The sequence below is a fragment of the Staurois parvus genome, unplaced genomic scaffold (assembly GCF_062004578.1).
Source record: "Staurois parvus isolate SC_StPar_1 unplaced genomic scaffold, SC_StPar_1.0 ptg000465l, whole genome shotgun sequence".
In the NCBI taxonomy this organism is placed as follows: Eukaryota; Metazoa; Chordata; class Amphibia; order Anura; family Ranidae; genus Staurois; species Staurois parvus.
In genome coordinates this window covers 1,909,850-1,934,845 of record NW_028318261.1, presented here as the reverse complement: position 1 = coordinate 1,934,845, position 24,996 = coordinate 1,909,850, and the positions used below count along the sequence as shown (strand labels likewise).

General features: G+C 39.3%; 1 protein-coding gene across 2 annotated transcripts in view; it reads right to left on the bottom strand.

The window, feature by feature from the left end:
* The window catches only part of FLT3LG (fms related receptor tyrosine kinase 3 ligand), a 330,147-nt gene that overhangs the window by 19,362 nt on the left and 285,789 nt on the right, over nucleotides 1-24,996 (bottom strand). For both annotated transcript variants that reach the window (XM_089689005.1, XM_089689006.1), the window contains 2 exons: nucleotides 8,946-9,068; nucleotides 4,369-4,517 (listed from right to left, as the gene is read on the bottom strand). In XM_089689005.1, the coding sequence (XP_089545131.1) occupies nucleotides 4,369-4,517; nucleotides 8,946-9,068 (272 nt within the window). The remainder of the gene's footprint in view (nucleotides 1-4,368; nucleotides 4,518-8,945; nucleotides 9,069-24,996) is intronic.

The window sequence follows — 24,996 nt, the reverse complement described above, 5'->3', positions numbered from 1 at the left end:
CTCCCTGTTCACTCCCTACTGACACTGTCCAATGCCCCCACAAAATCATTGTGAAAAAAATAATACAAAAATAAATTGTAAAAAAAAAATTAAAAAACAAAACATTAAAAATAAAAAAAATCTGACACCCACTCCATTGTTGACACCGCCTACTGACACCATCCACTGGCAACCCAAAAGCATTTTGAAAAAATGTTAAAAATAATACAAATTTAAATTGTAGAAAAATTATTTTAAAAATGAAGAACTACTGACACCATCCACTGCCATACTGACACCATCCTGCACATACTACCCACCTCCATACACTCCAAGCTCCTCTCCTGCACATACCACCTACTGCCATACACTGCGCACTCCTCTTCTGCAAACACCACCCACTGCCATACACTCCGCACTCCTCTCCTGCACATACCACTCACCGCCATACACTGTGCACTCGTCTCCTGCACATACCACTCACTGCCATACACTCTGCACTCCTCTCCTGTACATACTATCCACCACCATAAAATCCGCACTCTGCTCCAGCATATACTATCCACCACCATACACTCCGCACACCTCTCCTGCACATACTACCCACCACCATACATTCCACACTGTACATTCCCTATTTAACATCACCACATTCTGCACTATGCAAGTCATCTCAGACTATATTTAACCACACTCAACCATATCCATGCCCAATATTTAGCACAATTTAACTATGCCCAATTTTCTTTATCAATGCCTAGAGCCCGCTTTTGATATTGCACGTGGGCTCACTGATTTCATGATACGCCCCTGTCCACTGATGGTGGGTGCAATGCTCTGCAGGCTCATGAGAAAAAAAAATATTTTTCCATTATATATAGCTCAGCAATGATTCTCTACGTTGTGAAAACCTTTTCAGGAGAAGCCCAATCATCATGAATTGGCAATTCCATGTTCCTGAATGGGGAGTAACTTTTAAAAAGTGTCAGGTCTCTTAGTATTCTGCGGGTCCATGGAAAGACTGAAGAAAATCAAGTGCAACTATGCAGAGACTTTTGCACACAGCAGAAGTGAGCATATATACACTAGCAAGCATATTGCATGAAGCCATAGCATCATGTGTATGGAATTGTCTTTGGACTCCAACACTGCCTCCAAGTCTTTTTAAAAGTTTTCTATTTCTACCTCTGATAGGGGAGGTAGTTCCATTTCTGACTTAGGTACTGGGAAGTTGCGGAAGAAGCCTGGGCTTTTTTAGCTCTGAACAGGGATGGCTAAATTAAGGCTGTCAGTTGTCCGAGAAATTCTGATATTTCAGAGAAATCTGCCCTGGTCAGATATGACTGCTTGTTGTGTGATAGAGTTAAAAGTGGATGCAGAGACTAATGTGAAAATAGGGTTCTGCTCTGTTGCAAGGGAAGAAAAATCATTCTGAGTGCTTTGCAGCCCATCGGCAGAGCAAATATTTGCCTGAGCTTTTGCCTCAATGTCCTTTCATCTGGTTTCCCACATTGATATCAGTAAGGGTATCCCCTCTGAGGTATCCACAATGTGAAGTGCAGAAATGGGGTAAGCATGTCTGGAGAAATATACAAAGCAACCCAGATGTGAACCATCCTACAAGAGACGACCTGGTGGCAAAAAGGCAGGAAGAAGTGCCTGAATACCTTATGAGGGTTCTGGATGGAAGTGATTACAATAGTGTGAACTGTGAGGTGATGCAACACCTATTTATCCACCTCAGACTAAGCTCTAAATGACGGAAATTTTACCAACAAACGTGAAAATGTATACAATAAATTAATAAGTCAAATAGACCCCGATTTCCTGACAGTTTTCGTTGTAAGAATGAATACCATGCAGTAGATATTAGTAAGTGTACTGCAAGTGGTGTAGATTTTAGGTCTCGTACCTGCTATAGGGCTACAGTAACGGTCCAATACCTTTTCACATCTTGTATTGTTCTAGGCTTCACCCATGAAAGTGGAGATATTCCTTGAGGGGTCTTCAGGGTTTGGGAAACATAGGAATGGCCCTGTACAGCATTCTGCAGCTTGCTATATGCATTACAATAGGTGTCAAGGTGAGCACCCAAACAGTAACCAGTACCCAAAGCAACATTAAATGCTGTCCCCACAGCATGGGGTCTGGGTTTTACTGAGGTTGCAACAATCTGGATGCTCTGCTTCTTTTGCTGTAGTACAAGGCAGGGAAGAAGTTGACTAAAGAGTAGATTAAAGAATTCAAAGTGAATAAGAAATAGTTAAACATATAAACGTCCCTATAATGGAGGAGAGGTCGATCACCTACAGGACACTAGCAAAAAAGGTGAACTCTCATGGAGTGAGGTAGAGTTACAGGGGTATGTCCAAGAGGGAGGAGTGTCCAAAAGCTTTACCAAAGTACAATCATCTGAAGGCAGTAACTTATAACTCATGGTCTATGAAGATCCAGGCTGTTTTCTGTATTGTATGTCTGGAATCAGCAGCTGGGATGGCCAGACCTGCATGGCTACAGTCAGGAAAATAGGACCAAACTGCGTATGCTTTAAGTGTGATTTATTTACAGTGAAACAAAAACACACCAGCACACAGCAAATCTAAAAATAAAAATGAAGGAAAACCCAGAGACAGAATACCTGACTAATAACTAACAAAAAGAAATCCTAACCAACAACTACAGTAACCATATATAATAAATACAAAATGGAAAAGACAGTAAGTAGGGAAAACTAGAGGTGCAAGGAGCAGATGGGAAGAGGGAACCAAAGCTGGGATCAGGAACAAGGGAGAGCAAGTACAAGGCAGCAAGCAGCAGGATACAGAATACAGTATACAGAGCAGGAACAGGAAAACAGCTAGCAGTATCATTCAATAGAGAGAAATCAGGTGGCACACACACCTAGTGCATTATCCAAGGTTTATTGTAGGAATGAGATAATAAAAACATACTCACAGACGAAGCATGTATCTAAAAAGCATAGAAAAATGACAACGGCCACAACGGCAGGCAAGGTGTTCTCACTGTCAGTGCGGTCAAATTGCTGACGCGTTTCGGGGACTAATCCCTTTCCTCAGAGCTGATGACCAACCTCTGATGCTGATGTACGATTTATGGACAGAGAGAGCCTCACTGTTGATGCACTGTTGTGTGTGCGCCACCTGTTTTCTCTCTATCCAGTGGCTGATTTCCCCGTCTGAGGAGGGCTGCACCCCTGGAACATTTCCTTTGGTTGTCGCTGTCCTGGTACCCTTGGCTTCCCTTTTGGCTGTGCATATCCTTAGGCGCTGGAGAGTACATACGATATCCGGAGCAGTATCATTCAGTATGCAAAATACTGGAGCAAAAAGGCACTAAAAGGGAGGACCTAAATACGCTCCCAACAGCCAGAATCAGGTGGAAACTGATTACTGGGATCTACTGGCTACTGGGAGACACCTGCTGATGGACATTGGAATTGATGAATAAATAAATAGTCTTTGCTTATTGGACATTGGAGTTACAACCCTCTGCCCAGGGAATCACAGTGCCACCAGCAGGTTATTCAGGCCTTGATAGTATGATTAAGATATATGGATTTTCAAGTGTTTGGGCCCCATTAGTAAAAACAGATTAAGTATCAACATCTCAAAGTCCAGGTTCACCTTTTTAGGAAGGTGTAGCACACAAGTAGCCCCAGTATGCTGAAAAACATTATACATTTTGTAAAATGTTGTTTAATGTAAATGCAAACCTGAAGGCCATTTTGACCCACCTCCCCCAGAAGCCTGGCCAAAAATCTCCCAGTTAATGTTGACATGTCCAGGCCAAGTTCCAGGAGACTGCAGCCATTAGAGGCTCACTTTCAGCATTGCAGCAAAAACATTTTTCCTCATTCAAATCACCACAGCAAGCTTGAATGGTGAAGCCTATGCATGCACCAGGCCTTCTCCCTGGGGGATATCAGTATCCCTTGCCATATCTTTGCACAAGGATTTGAATGAGGGACACCTCATGCTCCTGCAATGCTGGGAGTAAGACTCTAAATTCTGCAGTGTCCCAGAACTTGGCCAAGACATGTCAGCCCTAAGTGGTAATTTTTTATCCAAGCTTTGGGGATGGAAATGGCCTACAGATTTGCACTTTCATTAAAGCTTATCTCCAGATTTTAGTGAAGTTGAACTAGTTTGTTTGAACCAAGCTGGTCTAAATAAACTATTACCTTCACTAAAAGGTGCAGCGACTGGGATTACTGTACAAACTGTATATAGCCTCAGCTACATACAGTATACAGTGCTGTGTTCTGGCAGAATACAAAGCTCCCTGTAATAAGTCATAACACCAGATTTAAGCATTGGCAGTGACACTGTATACAACTGTGCTAGGACTGCGTGTATTTTTATATCTTACCCTATTGTGGTTTTCTGCATGCAATCCACAACACTTCTTCTTTAAAATACAAAAAAAAACAACGGCTACAGCAACAAGGAATGCAACAATTGGAGAAATCCTGTATCTTTCTGTTTCTTTATCTGATGCGGTGTTGTTTGAAAGGATACCTAAAACAAAATAAGGATCTCATTTGTGCATTTTACTTTAGACAACATTTTGTTTCTTCCATACATGAAAAACAATTTTTTAGTCCTCTAACAGACATTTTAGAAAGGAAGCGCAAATAATAACAACTACAGTATATACAGAGAGTCAACTGTATGAGTTATTTTACCTCACAATACTTTATTTATCAAAATGTTACATTCAAACATTTAGCAAGAGTTTTGTTATAGCTTTATATAAAATAAAATACACATTTAGCAAGTGAACCCCTCTCTTTCCCATGAATTAAATCAGGGGTCTCCAAACCTTCTAAACAAAGGGTCAGTTTACTGTCCTTCAAACTTTGGGGGCCCCGAACTATTGCAAGTGGGAGTGGATATTTTCCTGGCATCAGTGGGAGAAAACATTGCCACATTTGATATTAGAAGGAGGAACAGTGTCCTATCATTGGGAAGAAGCGTGCCCAATTACTGCTCTCAATGAAAGAAATGGTGACCCATTGTTGGTGTCAGTTGGTACAACAGTGTCTTGTATCAGTGAGAGGAACAGAGGGCTCCATGCTCTGCTTTCTCACCTCACCTTTAGTGCCACTCAATAATTAATAATACAGTGTTTGTATTAAACATTATCTGATTTTTACAATACAATTTGAATAAAGCATCCACACCTCTGCATTGTGCTAATGTGCATATTACCATGCAGTACCCCAATGCCTGTACCATGATTCAATGCAGAGTGGCTGTGCACTGAGGTGGGCTACATCTGGAAAAACGTTGCTTGACCTCTTATTGATGCATTGCAGTTTGTGGTAGCCTATGTAAAATGAAGGTTACTCTGCTTTGTTAATGCCCAGCAACAGCAGATGAGGGGTGCCCAGTGAAGTGGACCAAAATATGTTTAGTTTAAACACTTTTGGAATGTTACATTTCTCCACAATTCCATACTCCAATATTTTACTAGGGACCCATTCATACCTCTTTTGTTGAGGTATGTGTGTTAGTCCATTGTGCTGCCATTTATTTTCAAACACCCCAACACACCTTTGAGCCACATGTGATGCACCACATGTACAGTTATACATTAGTAGTGTGCAGTGTCAAGAAAAATGGTGCATGTCAGTTCTTTAGGTGCATTGGCAGCCATTTAATTTAATTGGATGCCTTTATGCAATTAACATTAACCACTTGCCCTCCAGAGGATTTACTCTCCTTCCTGACCAAGCCATTTTTTGTTATACAGTGCTGCGTTACTTTAACTGACAATTGTGCGGTCATGCATCGCTGCACCCAAGTGAACTTTGTGTTCTTTTTTTCCTACAAATAGAACTTTCCTTTGGTGGTATTTAATTGCCTCTCTGTTTTTTATTTTTTGCGCTATAAAAAAAAGACTGACAATTTTGAGGAAAAAAAAACAATATTTTTGACCTTTTGCTATTAAATATGTCCAGTAAAAATTTTTTTAAAAATCAAATTTCATCATAAATTTAGGCCAAAATGTATTCTGCTACATGTCTTTGCTGAAAAAAAAAGTCTCAATACGTGTAAATTAATTGGTTTACGTGAAAGTTATAGCATTTACAAATGGCGGTATATATACTGCCATTTGTATACGCTATAACTGGAATTTTTTTGTTGTTGTTTATACTAGTAATGGTAAGGATCAGCGGCTTGTAGGGGGACTGCTACGGGCATTCTGACACTGGGGGGGGGGGGGGAACTGACTAACTGCCACTGACATCCCAATGACACTAATACAGTGATCACCCTTACTCAAGATGGCCACAGCCAGAAATGCTTAGTGGGTGTTTTTCAACTTTATTTCTTAGCAAAATTAAGCATGGATGCATGGGGGGGATTGCTTTGAATATTACAAATAAATTAAACAATATTTTTGGTTTGTGGTGCTCAGATTGAATGTAGTCCCGCTTTAAGGTCTTCCATACTGTGGTCTGGTTGTGAGAAATGATATCCCACAGGTGTGCAGAAAATCTCTTCCTTATGTTCCTTAATGTGTGTGTCTGTACAAATTCATCCTTGTTTGCAACTCTGTCCTGTTTCGCCAATGTAAAATCCTTTGCTACATTTTTTCATTGGATAAGGTACACAGCATTACTGGAGTTGCAGTTGTGTGATCCTGTGTTATCGAGGTTGCCATTTGGGTGTGTGACACTTTTTAATGGATTGATTGGGTTGCACAGTTTGCAGCATTTTTTGTTGCAGGATTTCATTCCTTTATTTATGACTTTTGAAACAGTTTCCTGCAGATTAGTTTATATCTAAGGTTGGATGGCTGTCTGAAAACCAGTATTGGGGGTTGTTGGAATACTTCTTTCAGAGTTTCATCCTCTGTTCTCATGGGTTGTAATTCTTTGATTGTTTTTCTTATCCTCTCTAGTGCTGGGTTGTATGTGGTTACTATGAGGTACACAATTATTTGTTTTTACGTCCATACACTTTGTATGGACGCAAATCACACCACAAAGTATCGGTACTCATACTTGCTGATCAAAAAAAGGGTATCCGTGCATCCCTAATATTTATATATACTGTGTGTGTGTGTGTGTATGTATGCATGTGTGTGTGTGTGTATATATATATATATATATATATATATATATATATACACACACACACTGTATGTATGTATACACACATGCACATATATCCCATACTTATATACTTACAGGTTACCTTTTACTCAGTATATAATGAGCACAGACATTGCTGAAAAAAGCAGACAGTCAGTATGGGGGAGATTCAAAAGTGTGTATATTCTGTGTCCTGTTCCCTTTAAAAAAATGTTTTAAGCCCAAAAATGTGGCTTGTACTTTGTAAACTTTGATAAAAGAGGTGACAGGTATGGAGGCATTACAAGAAATAATGCAACATCATCATATACTCTAGGTAAGCTAAATGCACTAGCACTTAGTGTCGTACTAGTACAAGGGGTCCAGTAAACAAGATGGTGAACTGGGCTTCAAAGATTATGGCAGGAGCTCCTTCTAAAGCATGGTCTGGAGACGTCTGACATCTACTGTCTATGAGGAAGTCAATTTGATGATGAAACGTGTCAGACGTAAGTGACATCAGACGTAAGTGATGTTAGACGTAACCGGAAGTGCCGCAGCAGCCATTTTGGTACAGGTTGTTTGTATTATTTCATGTAAGCGCAATTTTAACAATAAATAGGTCATTTTACACTACTGCTGCTCTATGGGCTTGTATGTTTGATTTCATATGGTGATCAAGAGTATATGAAGAATCATTGAAGACAGGAGTAGAGTGAATATTATACAAAGTATTGAAATGTATGCAGGGTAGGGTGCATGCCCAAAGGGGAAGGGAAGAGCATGTGAATTTGTTTTGCACACTGGAGGTGGATGGTGCACGGTTGTACTTCAATCAAGAGTAAAAGATATATTGATGGGGAGTTATATGCACATATTCACCCTGTGAGGGTAAGAGTAATTAGTGTGGATAGCAGTGGATACTATTCACAAACTGTTTTGAATTTACACGGTTTTGGCTATGTATAGTTAGTACACGGGTGTATCACGTATTATATTATGTTCGAATTCACTACACTATATTAGCTTGTTTTTGTTTTTTGGAGACTGGGAGCAGTGGAATAGGTGATCAAGAAGAGAAGACAGAGAAGATTTTATGATGTACAAAGCATGCTTATTGGGAACAATCTGGTGACAATATATGAAGATCTGTGAAGGATAATTGTGCGCTGATTGGTGTATATAAAACTGAAAAAGTTATTTTTAGCCAGCTGCTATATTTGGAACACTGGCTACCTGCCACTTCACATTTGTTCGCAACTAACAGGCATCAATACAGAAATGATTGCAGATGAACTTATGATCAAAACCTGCTTATAATTACCCTGATCAAAGATATCAGAGATTACAATATGAGACCAAAATAAGTGGTTGTTTTTGCTACTCTATATTGATTTATAAATGCAATATTCCACTGACCTGTCTGCCACTCTTGGCTATATTCGTTAGCATTATACAAAAATAAGCGCTTAAATTTGGCAGCCAGTTAATTACAGAAGTGTTGAATGTAAAAAAAAAAAACACCTTAAAGACCATGTATTGCATCCCTATCATAGTTACATAGTTAGTCTGGCTGAAAAAAGACAATGTCCATCCAGTTCAACCATAAAAAAAAAAGTTATAATCCCATACCCACAACTGATCCAGAGGAAGGCAAAAAGCCCAGCAAAGCACAATCCAATTTGATCCTGCAGGGGAAAAAAATTCCTTCCTTATCCCCTGAGAGGCAATCGGATATTCCCTGGATCAACTTTACCTATAAATGTTAGTATCCAGTTATATTCTGTGTATCCATCATGACCATAGTTTAAATACTTTAAGTGATTGGTACTCATAATAAAAATACTTTTTTGTTTCCACCTACTTCTATTTTGTTGCAAATAATCATAATTTAACTGAGTCTCTGCATCCCGCCCTTCAGTGGAATAATTTGTAGTTCCATTGCCAAGGTGATAAACTGACTGGTCAGTAAGTGCACTGGTATTTCCTGCAGATCAAAAACAGATAGTTCAGATTATATAAAAAACAGCAACAGAACAATAAAGATCTGCAAAGGGTGGTAATTCTCCAGGGAGCCTCCCAGGTGCATGAATGAAATGGGCACACTATCACAGACCGCAAGCACAGAAAACTAAAAAATCTAATTACATTTGCTTGCACCTGCCTCTTTGACAATAGCGAGTAGTAATATATTTTGCCAAGTACCACCAAAGACTGCATGATATATCTTCACCTATGGCCTGGGGAGTAGATGACTTTGCAGCATGCTTTTTTTTGGAAAACAAAGGACAAAACCATGAACATTCCATCTGAGCACCATGTATTAGAGATGACACTTTATACTGGTCATAAAGGAAGGACACAAGATTATTATGAGTAACCACAAGACTGGACACTCTACTTTCTGCTAGGCCACCCAGTCTAAAAATCTATTTACACTATACCACTATAGACAGGTAATGCAATTTCAGGGTGTAAAGAAAACAGAGGGCGCACCAGCCTAGTGCATTAACTACATAACATTTATTGATAAAAATAATAGGTGATATACTCACAAAAGTCAAATGTGTAAAAGCTCATCATAGAGAACAGCACTGTCCAGTCTGCCTGATACGGCTTTCCAAACAGAAACACTGGACCTTCAACAGGCTAACGAGTTTCGAGGACTTGCCTCTTCCTCAAAATGCAATTTCAGGACCATAATTTTGAATCCTTATCGTCTTTTTTATTTTTGTTTCTAACACCATTGTTATAACTGCTGAATTTTAAAACTACCGCTAACACACTATGTCATGTTGAGTATTAGGAGTGTAATATGTCAAAGCATTTGTCACATCTGAATGCCAAAGTCTATGCATTTTGCATTCTATAGAATATAAAAAACATCATATTAGATTTATCTAGCATATTAGATTCACTGGCAATAATGCTAAAATATTGTACAGTAAAAGGCAAAAGAAGAATTAAACATTACAGATGACTATTTTTGGGTGCCTAGATTTTTGTCTCAAGACCTCTGTGCAAGAATATGTATTTTCAGCATGTTCACATTCATAGTCAATAAGACATTCAATTGGTTGAGTTACGATAGCATTAGATTCGAGAGTTACATGGTTAGGTTTAGGGATTGTTTCCATATAAAATTAATGCCTAAATTTTAAGACTTAAAGTGTTACTAAACTCTCAACAGTAAAATCAGTCTGTATTTGCAGTAAAGCTTGCTTGTTATACTCACTATGTAACCTAAGGGGTTAATCCTCTGCACTGTGTAAAAAGGCTGTTTGATCCTGAAGTCTTTGATCCACCCTTTCTTTCAGTGTCCCCCTCATATCTCCTGATAAGACATATCTTGTGGAGTCACTCAGTTTGGTGTGTATTGCTAGAGAGGTTTTTTTTTTTCTCGGGACAGTGCATGTGATCAGCACAGGGCCTATCAGCACTGTCCAGATAGAGGTCAGGGGTTCTGCATCCTCCTAGGGTAGAATGAAAAATCCTACAGGCTTTAACATGTGCTCTTTTATAATTACAGTGCTTGTGAGCTACTATGGTGTATTGAAATTAATATTAATGATACTATGAATTAATAAATATTATAAATCAATAAATATTTCAATAAATATTATTCTTGTGGTTTGCTTACACTATACACATACCCATATTCATGTGTAGCTCTAATAAATATTATACAAAATTGTGTCGCGCTCCACCAATAATCCCAAATAGAAGTATATAAATAACCTTATGTGACCAAATATATAAATCATATAGTGGTTTTCCAATTACCAAATACTGATATGGAAAAAATACCATGAACCGTAAAAAATACTCTGATATATAAAAAATAAATATAAATATGGTGATCAAATTGAATATAATAAAATTAAATATAATATTACTTTAATCAAAATAAATATAATCAAAAGTCCACTTTGTGATGATTGTTCAAATAGTGCTCCTTCTCCTCTATGCGCTCACCTTATTTTTTGACTAAACCGTTAAGTAAGGTCAAACCAGCTTGTGTCGCTTATATGGACTAGTGGGTAATTTTCAGATGGCATCCTTATCCCAGATGGATGGATGGTTGGATGAGTGTAATAATTTTCTTTCTCCACAGGGGGTCTTGTTGTCCTCCAGAGCCCTGTTTTGCTGGGTGAAGATGAATGGATGGCAACCCCTCCCCCTGACGTCATGACGCTTAAAGCAGTATTACACGGCGAGTATAGGCAGTGTGGAGATCACACAGAGGATGCCAAAATACAACACAAAGTGATTTTTAATGTTCTGAAATGTGAGTGCATCGATGTTTGAAGCCTAAATAAATATTTTAAAGGAGATAAGGCACTATATCTGATTTTTGGTTGCATGTTACCAACACATGGAGAAATAAGGAGAGGAGTTGTAGGAAATGGAGAGACCCCCTGGAGGAGAGAGGGAGAAAATCCATTGCAAAGCTTAGCATTGTCAGCCTGCAACGGTAAGTGCCATTTTGTCAGGATTTCCACATAAAACAATTTGTTGAAGTGAATTGTATAAAGTGAGGAATGTTGCCAAATACACTAATTAAAAAGATTTAGGGTTCACTTTAGATTCAAAGCTAGATAAAGTGTTAGGTATATATAAGGGGCAATGATTTAAAGTTAGATTAGGTGTTATACACACTAGACAACATTTGTGGCAATTTCAATCACTTTCAACTAACTTTCAATTAAAAAATGACTAAAGGGAACAAGGCATCTTACCACCCACAGTTTTCATTTAAGCTATCACACAATCAAAACTGTGGGTTAGGAAAGTCAGGTGAACTGATATGGATACAAATACACAAGTCACACTCTGCTGTGTTTTTTTTTTTTTTTTTAATTGCTGAACTGCAGCAATCTTTATTGGTACCAGATAGATCAGAACAAAATTCTCTCAATCTTCACACATGACTCCACCCTCTAATACATTGACCCAAAAGGCTTAAGTCTAGGAGGTGGGTGAGTCAAGGAAAGTAGGAACCTACAGTATAATACTGCATCCTAGCTTCCACAATGCAACGATTTTTAAAGCTGCAATGCCACAGATTTAAAGCACTGATCTTAAAAGTAGCAACACATCATGTTATATCCATCATAATTAAATCATTCAACCATATTAACGTTCGTTAAATACAGCTATGTAATAATCTTAAGAATGCAGTACATAAACTAGATCTGTCTGTACCAACCGTAGAAGTCTTTTCTCTGAGTTCTTTAAAAACACAGCTTTTGATTGAAGATCAAACAATACCAGATGAGTAAGCTGTCCATTTCCAGAAGTAAAACACTAGGTGAAAAAAAACTGAATAGACAGCTAGGAGAACAGCTCCCTTAGTTGCTATAACCCCCCCCCCCCCACAACTGTTAGAAATTGTCAGGTAGTAAAAAGCAGTACAGGTACAGTATAAACAACCTAGCATATACCTAACATAGTTTGGCAACAGGCCCAAACAATCCAAAATAGAGGTGGAAACTGTGTCTGTCAATAAACTCAGAAAATAATTTTACCGTGTGTGCAAAATATTTTATTTTCTCTTCCTTTCATTGAGAGATACTGTATATCTTTAGACTGTAGATAAATCAGTACCTGTGGGAAGTCGGCAATCAGTACCCAACAAAAGGGACAGGAAATACACCAACAAGAAAAAAAAAAAAAAGAAGGTAAGCTCTTACCTACAAGAGAAATTACACCACTGGCTTCAAAGCTTTGTGGCCAAGCTAGCAGCAGCCAATTCAACCACATCTGCTTTATAAAATTTACTGAAGGTATGAATAAAGGACCAGGTCGTAGCCTAACAAACTTGGGAGAGTAAATACATGGCTCCACCTTCTTCAGACACAAAACTCCTAACCCTCAGCCATGCTTTTAAAGCCAATGACCAAGAGGCATAATGGTAGACTAGGCCTTGAGACAGGAGATCTGGACTTTGTGGAAGGCAGGAAGGTTTGACTGCTAGCAGACAAATCAGGACTTCATACCAAGCTCTATCCTGAGAAGAAGCCTGGGCAGAAGATGTACAGGAAGATATGCATAGATTTGAGTAAAGCTGTCCCATGGTGCCAATAAAGCACCTGTTGTGACAGCCTGGGGGTCCCTCGACCTCGAGTTGATCTGCTCACTGTTTAGTGAGATGAGAAGCTAGGAGATCCACATTCAGAGTTCCCCACCTGGAGCATATTTTTCTGTCTTAATACCCCCAGATCCACATTTTGTTGGCTAATATCATCCACTTGTACCCAGTACTGAGAAAGATTTCTCTGTCCAGGGATAAAAGAGATCTGTTACCTAGGGGATTTCCTGCTGGGGGGTTAGAGTGTGGTACTGAGCAAAAGAGACCACTTTGAAGGAAGAGAGCATCAGGCCCAACACCATCATACAGGAACAAAAAGAATACCACAGATCATGATGAAGACTCCTGACATGATTCTGAAGTTTGTTCAGTAGAAGAAAATTCTTTGCTAGATCAGTGTCCAGAATTAATCACATCTGCTGTTAATGACGAGCGTCAACTTGCAAGAGAAGATCATTGAGATAACCCACAATTGGGATCCCCCTGAGGTGGAGATGAGCAAGAATCGGGCCCAAACCTTTCTGAATACTGAGGTAAAGAAGTAAGATCAAGTAAAACTTAGTAAGACAGACATGAAGAAACATATCTTGAATGTCAATGCCAGGAAGTCTCCCTGGTGGAACGAAGTGACCACTAAACAAATGGACTCCATTCTGAATCTTTTGACTTTTGTGAAGGTGTTTAACATTTTGAGATTCGTGATGGGGTGAATAAAGTCTTTCTTGGGCCCTTAAATCATTCCTGGGGGAAAACTGTGGTAAAAATCTTGAATGGCTAATGATAGAGTATCATACTCTTTCTCTGCAGAAACCTATTTTATAACCAGAGTAAAAAAACTCTCTTACCCAAATGTCAGTAAACTGCCTGAAATGATAGTTGGCAATAGTCTAACCCAACTCCACACTTTACCTAGTATCAGTAGGGATGAACCTCTATGCAGAGGAGGGCTTGTTAGAGACCAGTGAACTGCAAAAGAGGATTCAGACTTATGCTTGTGTTTGCAAGACCATAAAAAGCTGGGGTAAAAAGTTATTCTTGCCCTCAGATTCTTAATTCTATCATCTAGCATTGTGCTGAAACGGTGTAATGTAAGGCTATTTTTAGAAGTTTAATCTGCAAACCAGCACTTGAAGCAAAATGTTCAGTGAAATACTACCACAGATGCAGATACTGTATGTAAGACCCTAAGATACTGGAAGCCAACAAGACTTCACATAAAAATTTTGGAGCCTGGATTATGCGGTCTGTCAAAAGTATCAAAGTAGATGGTGCAGGTTCCAAAGCAAGGTCCTAATGTTAAAGTCTTCATCTTACAGTCTGTTGGATCTATAAACAATGGAGATTCTTCCACTGGGATCATAGCTGTCTTGTTTGAATGCGAAACAAGGTTCCACACAGGACAGGCCCGCTTATTATAAAAATGCTCCAAAGGGATATCAGACAGAAAGGTATTTTGATAATACAAACACCTTACTAAGACATTTTCATTTCTTGTAGTGAAGTCATCAAAATAAAAAAGGTACAGAAAAGTTTGCTTCTACTGTTTATGAAAACAAAAGACAACAGAGGGATCAGGAGAGGAGGAAGCAGAAGAGCCTATATTGAGAGTTTCACAAACTGCTTAAGTCATATATGAAACCAACTGCTTTTCATAAGAATAGGAAACAAAAGAATCATTATTCTCCTCATCTGCAAAAGAAACATTAGAATGGTCATTCATGTCCCCAAGAATGTTAAGACCTAGCACATCTAGAACCTCTCCTTCAGATGAGGAGACAGGTGATTGGGGAGGAACCATCTGTGACACTTTTCTCTCGAAACAGAAATAGCCTGAATAATCTTCGTGACTATTAAATCCAGTACCAAAGTTAGTGAATCCAGGGAAAAGCAAACTCTAGAAAAGTAGCAGATATAGCGTCAGGAATAGATGCAGTTCTGACCACAGTACAGGAAACACACTGTAAAATTTGTTGGTTAGTTTGTTGGGTTTTTTTTTTGTGTCAGCCATGTTACCTGAAAGGTAGACAGAAGAAGGGGTGCTGACCCAGACAGACACCAAAGAGGAAGCAGTACCAGGTAAAATGGGTTGCTGGCTGTCCCAAATAGGACCTAAAAATGGGAAGTTACTGGCCCAATTAGGCTCCACCACTGCAGCTGAAGAGACAGGCAAACCAGTGCAACTCATCATGTGTCCTAGTGCAGAAGAAATTATGTTTTGCCACTATCCAAAGGAAAACAGGCCTTGATCCAAAACAAAAAAACACCAGTGCGTGGTGGCCAGATTCATAAGAAGGTGAGAATCAAGGTCCAGCTTGTTACATAGCTAAATAGGTACATAGCTGGTAAGGTTGAATAAAGACACCAGTCCATCTAGTTCAGTGTGTGTGTGTGTGTGTTTATGTCTCCATTTCTCATATCCCTGTACTGTATATTGCATTCCCTAAGATGCCCATGCAGAAATGTTTGAAATTATCGACACTCCCTGTTGACACCACCAACTGTGGAAGGGAGTTCTGCATCCTTATTGCTCTGACAGTAAAGAACACCTTATGCCAACTTAAATTAAGTGACCGGAGACTGAATAGTTTTTTCCCTATGCTAGAATCACCATTTAGATACACACTATACAGTGAGGAACAGAAGTATTTGAACATCCTGCGATTTTGCAAGTTCTCCCACTTAGAAATCATGGAGGGGTCTGAAATTCACATTGTAGGTGCATTCCCACTCTGAGAGACAGAATTTAAAAAAAATTCAGGAAATTACATTGTATGATTTTTAAAGAATGTATTTGTCTTGCACTGCTGAACATAAGTATTTGAACACCTAAGAAACAGCAAGAATTCTGGCTCTCAAAGACCTGTTACTGTGCCTTTAAAAAGTCCACCTCTACTCCACTCATTAATCTAACTTAGTAGCACCTGTCTGAGCTCTTTAAAGACACCTGTCTACCCCACAGTCAGCCAGACGCCAACTACTACCATGGGCAAGACCAAAGAGCTGTCAAAAGACACCAGAGACAAAATTGTGGACCTCCACAAGGCTGGAAAGGGCTATGGGGCAATTGCCAAGCAGCTTGGTGAAAATAGATCAACTGTTGGAGCAATTGTTAGAAAATGGAAGAGGCTAAAGATGACTGTCAGCCTCCCTCGGACTGGGGCTCCATGCAAGATTTAACCTCATGGGGTATCACTGATAAGAAAGGTGATGAATCAGCCCAGAACTACAAGGGAGGAGCTGGTCAATGACATGAAGAGAGCTGGGACTACAGTTTCAAAGGTCACTGTAGGTAAAACACTACGCCATCATGGTTTCAAATTATGCATTGCATGGAAGGTTCCCCTGCTCAAGTTATCACATGTCCAGGCCCGTCTGAAGACCATCTGGATGATCCAGAGGAGGCATGGAAGAAAGTCGTGTGGTCAGATGAGACCAAAGTAGAACTTTTTGGTCTAAACTTCACTCGTCGTGTTTGGAGGAAAAAGAAGGATGAGTTGCATCCCAAGAACACCATTCCTACTGTGAAGCATGGGGGTGGTAACATCATGCTTTGGGGGTGCTTTTCTGCGAAGGGGACAGAACGACTGCACTGTATTAAGGAGAGGATGAATGGGGCCAGTTATTGTGAGATTTTGAGCAACAACCTCCTTCCCTCAGTCAGAGCATTGAAGGTGGGTTGTGGCTGGGTCTTCCAACATGACAATGACCTGAAGCACACAGCCAGGATAACCAAGGAGTGGCTCCGGAAGAAGCATATCAAGGTTCTGGAGTGGCCTAGTCAGTCTCCAGACCTAAATCCAATAGAACATCTTTGGAAGGAGCTGAAACTCCGTGTTGCTCAGTGACAGCCCCGAAACCTGACAGATCTAGAGGAGATCTGTGTGGAGGAGTGGGCCAAAATCCCTGTTGCAGTGTGTGCAAACCTGATCAAGAACTACAGGAAACGTTTGACCTCTGTAATCCCAAACAAAGGCTTCTGTACCAAATATTAACACTGATTTTCTCAGGTGTTCAAATACTTATGTTAAGCAGTGCAAGACAAATAAATTCTTTAAAAATCATACAATGTGATTTCCTGAATTTGTTTTTTAAATTCTGTCTCTCAGAGTGGGAATGCACCTACAAGGTGAATTTCAGACCCCTCCATGATTTCTAAGTGGGAGAACTTGCAAAATCGCAGTGTGTTCAAATACTTCTGTTCCTCACTTTATTGCCAAAAGTATTCGGACGCCCAGTTGGCCCATCCTTTGCAGCTATAACAGCTTCAACTTTTCTGGGAAAGCTGTCCACAAGCTTGAGGAGTGTGTCTATGAGAATGTTTGACCAGTCTTCTAGAAGTGCATTTGTGAGGTCAGGCACTGATGTCGAATGCGAAGGCCTAGCCCGCAGTCTCCACTCTAATTCATCCCAAAGATGTTCTATCGAGTCAGGCCAGTCAAGTTCCTCCACCTCAAACTCGCTCATCCATGTCTTTATGGACCTTGCTTTGTGCACTGGTGCGTAGTCATGTTGGAACAGGAAGGGGCCATCCCCAAACTGTCCCCACAAAGTTGGGAGCATGAAATTGTCCAAAATGTCTTGGTATGCTAATGCCTTAAGAGTTCCCTTCACTGGAACTAAGGGGCCAAGCCCAACCCCTGAAAAACAACCCCACACCATAACCCGCCCTCCACCAAACTTTACACTTGGCACAATGCAGTCAGGCTAGTACCATTCTCCTGGCAACCTGCCAAACCCAGACACGTCCATCGGATTGCCAGACAGAGAAGTGTGATTCGTCACTCCAGAGCACATCTTTCCTGCTCTAGAATCCAGTAGTGGTGTGCTTTACACCACTACATCCGACGCTTTGCATAGCCCTTGGATGCAGTCTGCATGCCTAGGTGCTTGATTTTATACACCTGTGGTCATAAAGGTCATTGGAACACCGGATTCCAATGATTCGGAGGGGTGTCCCAATACCTTTTGGCAATATAGTGTATGTATATCACCATATCTCCTCTTAAGTGCCCCTTCTCAGGGAGAATAAGTTTAATGCTTGTAGCTGTTCCTTGTAACTGAGGTCCTCCAGTCCCCTTATTAGCTTTGTTGCCCTTCTCTTAACTTTCTCCAGTTTCAGCACATCTTTCCTGAGGACTGGTGACCAGAACTGGACGACATACTCAAGATATGGCTGGACCAGAGCTTTGTAAAGTGGTAGAATTCTAGTTTTTTTTCTCTGGAGTAAATTACCTTTTTAAATGCATGCAAATAGTTTGAAAGCTTTGCTTTTTGCAGCTTGGCACTGCATGCATGATCAACTAGGAACCCCAGATCACTTTCCATCCTGGATTTCCCCAAAGGTTTTTACCCTAGCAAGTAACTTGTATTCATTTTTTTAGCCCCTAAGTACATTACTTAATTTTTTCAACATTAAACCTCATTTGCCATGTAGTTGCTCCCCTTTATTTTATTGAGGTCCTCATGTAAAGTTTCTATATCCTGCTGTGAAGCTTGTATACCAGTTAACTGCTTGATAGGAGAAACAGTTTCAGGAACAAACTCCATGAGTTGAGACAAGCAAGTCCTTCTCCTTGACACTTGGAAGAAGACAGGTGTTCTCTGACAGTTAAGCCATCTAAGAGAACTGTGCTTCTAGCTGCCTGATCAGTTCTTTTCACCCAGTAGCCTACTACTGGAAATGGCCAACTTAAACCACTGGTACATATGGATCTTCAATCAAAAGCTGTGTTTCTCAATGAACATAAGAGAAATATAGCTTATATTGTAACCTCTTATGACAAAATTATCTTACTCATAGGAACGTATTCCTATAAGGTTCTCTTTCAATGAATCAAACCTTTCAGAATGTAATTAAAACCGTATTAAACCCTAAAACAAAAATGTATATATTGCTGCTTACCAATCATTAGATGTGGCCAGTAACACACCTCCTGTATCAGAGTGCCTACACTCTGGATGAAGGAGCCCAGAGACATCATTGGACAGTAGCATTGTCAGTCTGAGGGAAGAGGAGTGTTAGCTGACCTAGCAGATTTAGATACACTAACAAATTAAAGCCAAACTCCATCTAACACTTTTTAATCAGCTGCAGCGACAATTTTGTTCCTTTTGGGATAAAGGTTTTATATAACTAAAAGATGATCATTGTACGAACCTCTGTCAGTGTTAAATAGTTTGTCTCAACCCTCTAACTGCTAAATCTGCAGGACAGCTTGTTCTGTTAAAAAAACCAACAGACTTAGTAGCCCGGATCACTAGGTGAAAATAAAAGAAAGAAAGCAGCAATCACATCTAAGAATTGGTAAACTGCTATGAATTCTTGTTTTTGGGTTTATTACCACTCTATTGTGGAAATCCCAAAAAACTCTCACTCAAAAGAGAGAATGTCTCCATCGTATCAATGCGCTTTATCATTTGTTTTTGTAAGGTATTCAAATAAGAATTGAGGAACTGGACAAAATGATTAGCTGCATTAGATGTCCTTTTTGTTTTGATGAAATATAAGTGGTCTCTAAACTGGTCACATTATCATCAACTTAGAACTTAAAGAACATACTTGGTATTGCAATTTATACGTTATTTTATGAGAAACAACTTTACCTTAGAGGATACAGCTGTTCATGAAACCCCGAAAAACTTGCAACTGCAATATCTTGACATACCACATTTAAACGTCCCTATTGTAATCAAGTGAGCCTAAGGCGTTTGCCTTTCTACTCACAAATTGTATACCTTAATTCAATATATTACCCAGTCTTCATTATGTGTTTGTATTCCTGGAGGGGAGAAAGTGGATCCCAAGGAGCCAGTGCAGTTGTGGGGAGGGGGGGCAGGGAGCACTGTTTATGTTGGTTTGGAGTAGTGTTATTAACACAAATTTGCTTTTGTAACCATTATAAGTAGGTTAATTATCAGGAACACTTGGAGATACATTTATATACATGTATATACTGTATATATAACTTTTAATCCACACTCAAGTCAAAAATCAATATATAAAATCATATAAATCTGCTAGCAGTACAATGAATCAAATTCGAGTAAACAAATAAAAAGAAATGTGCCCCACTCTTTTGCACAAATATAAGTGAAATAAATTATAATTAAAAACATTCCATAATATCAACATGTAACGTGTATCAATATATCATCATTCTAGAACATCTAAAAAAAAACAACACACTAATATGAACATACGTAAAAGTTCAAAATAAATGAACAGTGCAAAAAGTCAATATACAGGTGCTTCTCAATAAATTAGAATATCATTAAAAAGTTAATTTATTTTAGAAATTCAATTTAAAAAGTGAAACTCAAATATTATATAGATTCATTACACTCAGAGTGATATATTTCAAGCATTTCTTGATTTTAATTCTGATGATTATGGCTTGCTAGTAAAAACCCAAAATTCAGTATCTCAGAAAATTAGAATATTGTGGAAAAGTTCAATATTGTAGACTCATGGGGGTTTATTTACTAAAACTGGAGAGTTCAAAATCTAGTGCAGCTCTGCATAGAAACCAGTCAACTTCCAGGTTTTATTGCAAAAGCTTAATTGAACAAGCTGATGTTAGAAGCTGATTGGCTAGCATGCACAGCTGCATCAGATTCTGAGTTCTCCAGTTTTAGTAAATCTCCCCTTTGGTGTTGCACTCTAATCAGTTAATTAACTCCCAGTAAACCCTGTAAGACACCTGTAACGGTTTCTTGAGCCTTTAAATGGTCTGTCAGTCTGGTTCAGCAGGTTACACAATCATGGGGAAGACTGCTGACTTGACAATTGTCCAGAAGACAGTCATTGACACCCTCCACAAGGAGAGTAAGTCACAAAAGGTCATCGCTAAAGAAGCTGGCTGTTCAGAGTGCTGTATCCAAGCAAATTAATGGAAAGTTGAAGGAAAAAGTGTGGTATAAAAAGGTGCACGAGCAACTGGGATAACCGCAGCCTTGAGAGGATTGTGAAGAAAAGAAAAGGCCATTCAAGAATTTGGGGGAGATTCACAAGGAATGGACTACAGCTGGTGTCAGGGTTTAAGAGCAACCACACACAGATGTATCCAGGACATTGGCTACAACTGTTGCATTCTTTGTGTCAAGCCACTCCTGAACCAGAGACAATGTCAGAAGCATCTTACCTGAGAAAATGGACTGGACTGTTGCTCAGTGGTCCAAAGCCCTCTTTTCGGATAAATATAAATGTTGTATTTCATTTGGAAATCAAGCTCTCAGAGTCTGGAGGAAGAGTGGAGAGGCACAGAAATGCTTGGAATATATTACTCTGTGTGTAATGAATCTATATAATATATGAGTTTCACCTTTTGAATTGAATTACTGAAATAAATTAACTTTTTGACGATATTCTAATTTATTGAGATGCACCTGTAAATATTGCTGTTTTCAATGCCATGTGTACTGCACATCAAATTCTTTCCATTAACCTCTTTCATAAAGTGCATACAAATAATTCAGGATTCTATGCAACCAGAATCAACCCAATTAACATCTTGATAGCTGGATCTTAATGTCATAAAAAATTGGAACAGGTGTGTCCCCTATAGTTGGGGTATGTATCTTTCAAGGTAAGGACAATACAGCCCTCTGTATGGTACAGTGGGAAAAATAATTATTTGATCCCCTGTAGATTTTGTAAGTTTGCCCACTTACAAAGAAATGAAGGTCTATAATTTTTATCACAGGTATATTTTAAATGATAGAGACAGAATATCAACCAAAAATCCAGACAAAAACACAATACAAATTTTATAAATGGAGTTGCAGTTCAGTGAATAAAATAAGAATTTTATCCCCTACCAACCAACAATAATTCTGGCTCCTGCAGACTGTGCTCATGTGGTACACAGATTAGTCGTGTCAATTTAAGAAGGTGCTCCTAAGGACAACTCATTAAGTGCTTAAAAGACACCTGTCCACAGAATCTCTTTCTTCCATTCAAACCTCATCACCATGGGCAAGACCAAAGAGCTGTAAAAGGACATCAGTGACAAGATTGTGGACCTGCACAAGGCTGGAATGGGCTACAAGACCATCAACAAGAAGCTTGATGAGAAGGAGACAACTGTTGGAGAGATTATTTGCAAATGGAAGAAATACAAATTAACCATCAATTGCCCTTGGTCTGGAGCTCCATGCAAGATCACCAAACAAACCATTGGTAACACAATACACCACCATGAATTGAAGTCCCACAGCATCTGCAAGGTTCCCCTCCTTAAGAAGGCACATGTACAGGCCTGTCTGAAGTTTTCAAGTGAACATATAAATGATTCAGAGAAGGACTGGGAGAAAGTGCTTTGGTCAGATGAGACCAAAATTGAGCTCTTTGGCATTAACTCAACTCCCTGTGTTTGGAGGAAGAAAAATGCTGCCTATGATCCTAAGAACACCATCCCTACAGTCAAGCATGAAGGTGGAAATATTATGCTTTGGGGAGGTTTCTTTGCCAAAGGTACAGGCCAACTTTGCCATATTGAGGGGCCAATGGATGGGGTCATGTATTGTAAAATCTTGGATGAGAACCTTCTTCCCTCAGCCAGAGTGCTGAAGATGGGTCGTGTATGGGTCTTCCAGAATGACAATGACCCACAACATACTGCCAAGGCAACAAAGGAGTGGCTCAAGAAGATGCACATTAAGGTCATGGAGTGGCCTAGCCAGTCTCTGGACCTTAATCTAATCTGAATTGCCAAGCGAAAGCCAAGGAACTTTAAATGATTTATCGAAGATCTGTAAAGAGTGGACCAAAATCCCTCCTAAAATATGTGCAAACCTTGTAACCAACTACAAGAAACATGTTACCTCCACCAAGTACAAACTCTTACCTCCACCAAGTACTAAGTCATGTTTTGCATGGGGAAAAAAATACTTATTTTACTAAATTAAAAATTTTTAACATTTGTATTGTGTTTTTTCTGGATTTTTTGTTGATATATGTTAAAATACACCTATGATAAAAAATTATAGACCCTTCATTTCTTTGTAAGTGGGCAAACTTACAAAATCTACAGGGGATCAAATAATTATTTTCCCCACTGTACATCCCTTTTCTAGGGTGATGTTACTTTAATAGGTCATATAGGTTAATCTCAAACCATCTTCACAGACAAACTTCATGGTGCTTTCAGTGTATAAAAACAATAAATTTATAAGACCAAAATTAAAAACTCACATTTTGTTGTGCACCCGTATTCTGCAACAGGGCAGCTCATCTGTCATGGTATTAACTTCTGACGGACAGGTAAAAGAGAGTTTTAAACAACAACTACACCTTTCTGAACATGTTGCATGTTAAACCTGTATTAAGTGTGTAACATGTAACATGTTCAGCATCCACCAACCTCACTACCCCCCCCCTTCCCGATTCCCTCCCCGCAACCACTGTCACAATTTGAACACTCCACCCACACAGCCGCCTCCTTCATTCACAGAGTTCTGTGAATGAATGAATTACAACTACAATGGTTATTGTAGTTGTGACTGAAGGCTTGTAGTTCTCAATGAACTACAAGGGAGCTGGTGAGCACTTGGTGAATAATGTTAGATATACGAACTAAACCAAGAAAATGAATAAGTACATCCGTGATAAATAGATGACTAGGTAAATGAGTAAACGGGAATAGTCAGCTGGTTATTTGCACCACTAATGGAAATTTTGGAGCACAACAATTAAGTCTGCTCTTACAGAAGATGTATCTGAAGAAAAACGAGAATAGAAATTGGCAAAGACTACATATAAATATACAGGTGACAATCCCCCTTTTTCTTGTTTTTTTCCCCCTTCCCGATTGCCACTTCTATATTTATATGTAGTCTTTGCCAATATATATTCTCGTTTATCTTCAGATACACCTTCTGTAAGAGTAAAATTATGTTGTGCACCATAATTTCCATTAATGGTGCAAATAAACAGCTAACTATTCCCGTTTACTCATTTATTTAGTCATCTATTTATCACGGATGTACTTATTCAGTTTCCTAATTTAGTTTGTATATCTAATATTATTCACCAAGCTTATTCTAAATGCCCTGTAAGACTCATGTGTTTTATACTTGTATCCATTTTGCTCATTGCTGATTATTTAGCCCACTGGGGAACACTCACCACTGCTCTGCGACAACCTACTTGCGGATCCCCCCCTCCCTCTCTCTTCCCCTCAGGTCGCACACACACCTTGCACCCCCCTTTTTTTCCCTCTCTTATTTTCTCATTTTTTCTTTTTTTTCCAAACATCCCTCCTCCTCAGCACAGTTCTGTGTTGTTTTTTATCTTTTTAATTTTAATTATTTATACATATAAAAATGCAGCGCTGTAAAATGATCAAATCATGCAAATCAACACAATAATAGTCCTGAAAAGGTGCTCATTAATTCCCAGTGCCAATGGAAAGAATGCAAACTAACCAGAAGCGCATTTAAAATACGCATGTGTGTAAGAAATCCTGGAGATTGCCCTCTGGTCAGAAAATGGATATGTGCTGAAATGGATGACGATAACGCCCTCTAGTGGGAAAATGAAATCCTGCAGGTCAGGAAGCTCCCAGGATAGGATATTCCTCTTCAATGGAACCAGGGCTGGGATTGAAATCACTCTGTGGCTGTGAAATTGGGAGAAAGACCCCTCACAGAGAACACAGAGAGATACTCATAGTGTAGTATATTACTTCAATTTATTTAAAAAAAACAAGTAAAACATATAATCAGGTGGCAAGTGAAAGTGACCCACTGACCCTCTTAAAATTATAGGTGGCCGCCGGGCCTCCACATGGCACCGGCGGCGTAGTGTCAATGACGTCCACAGGCT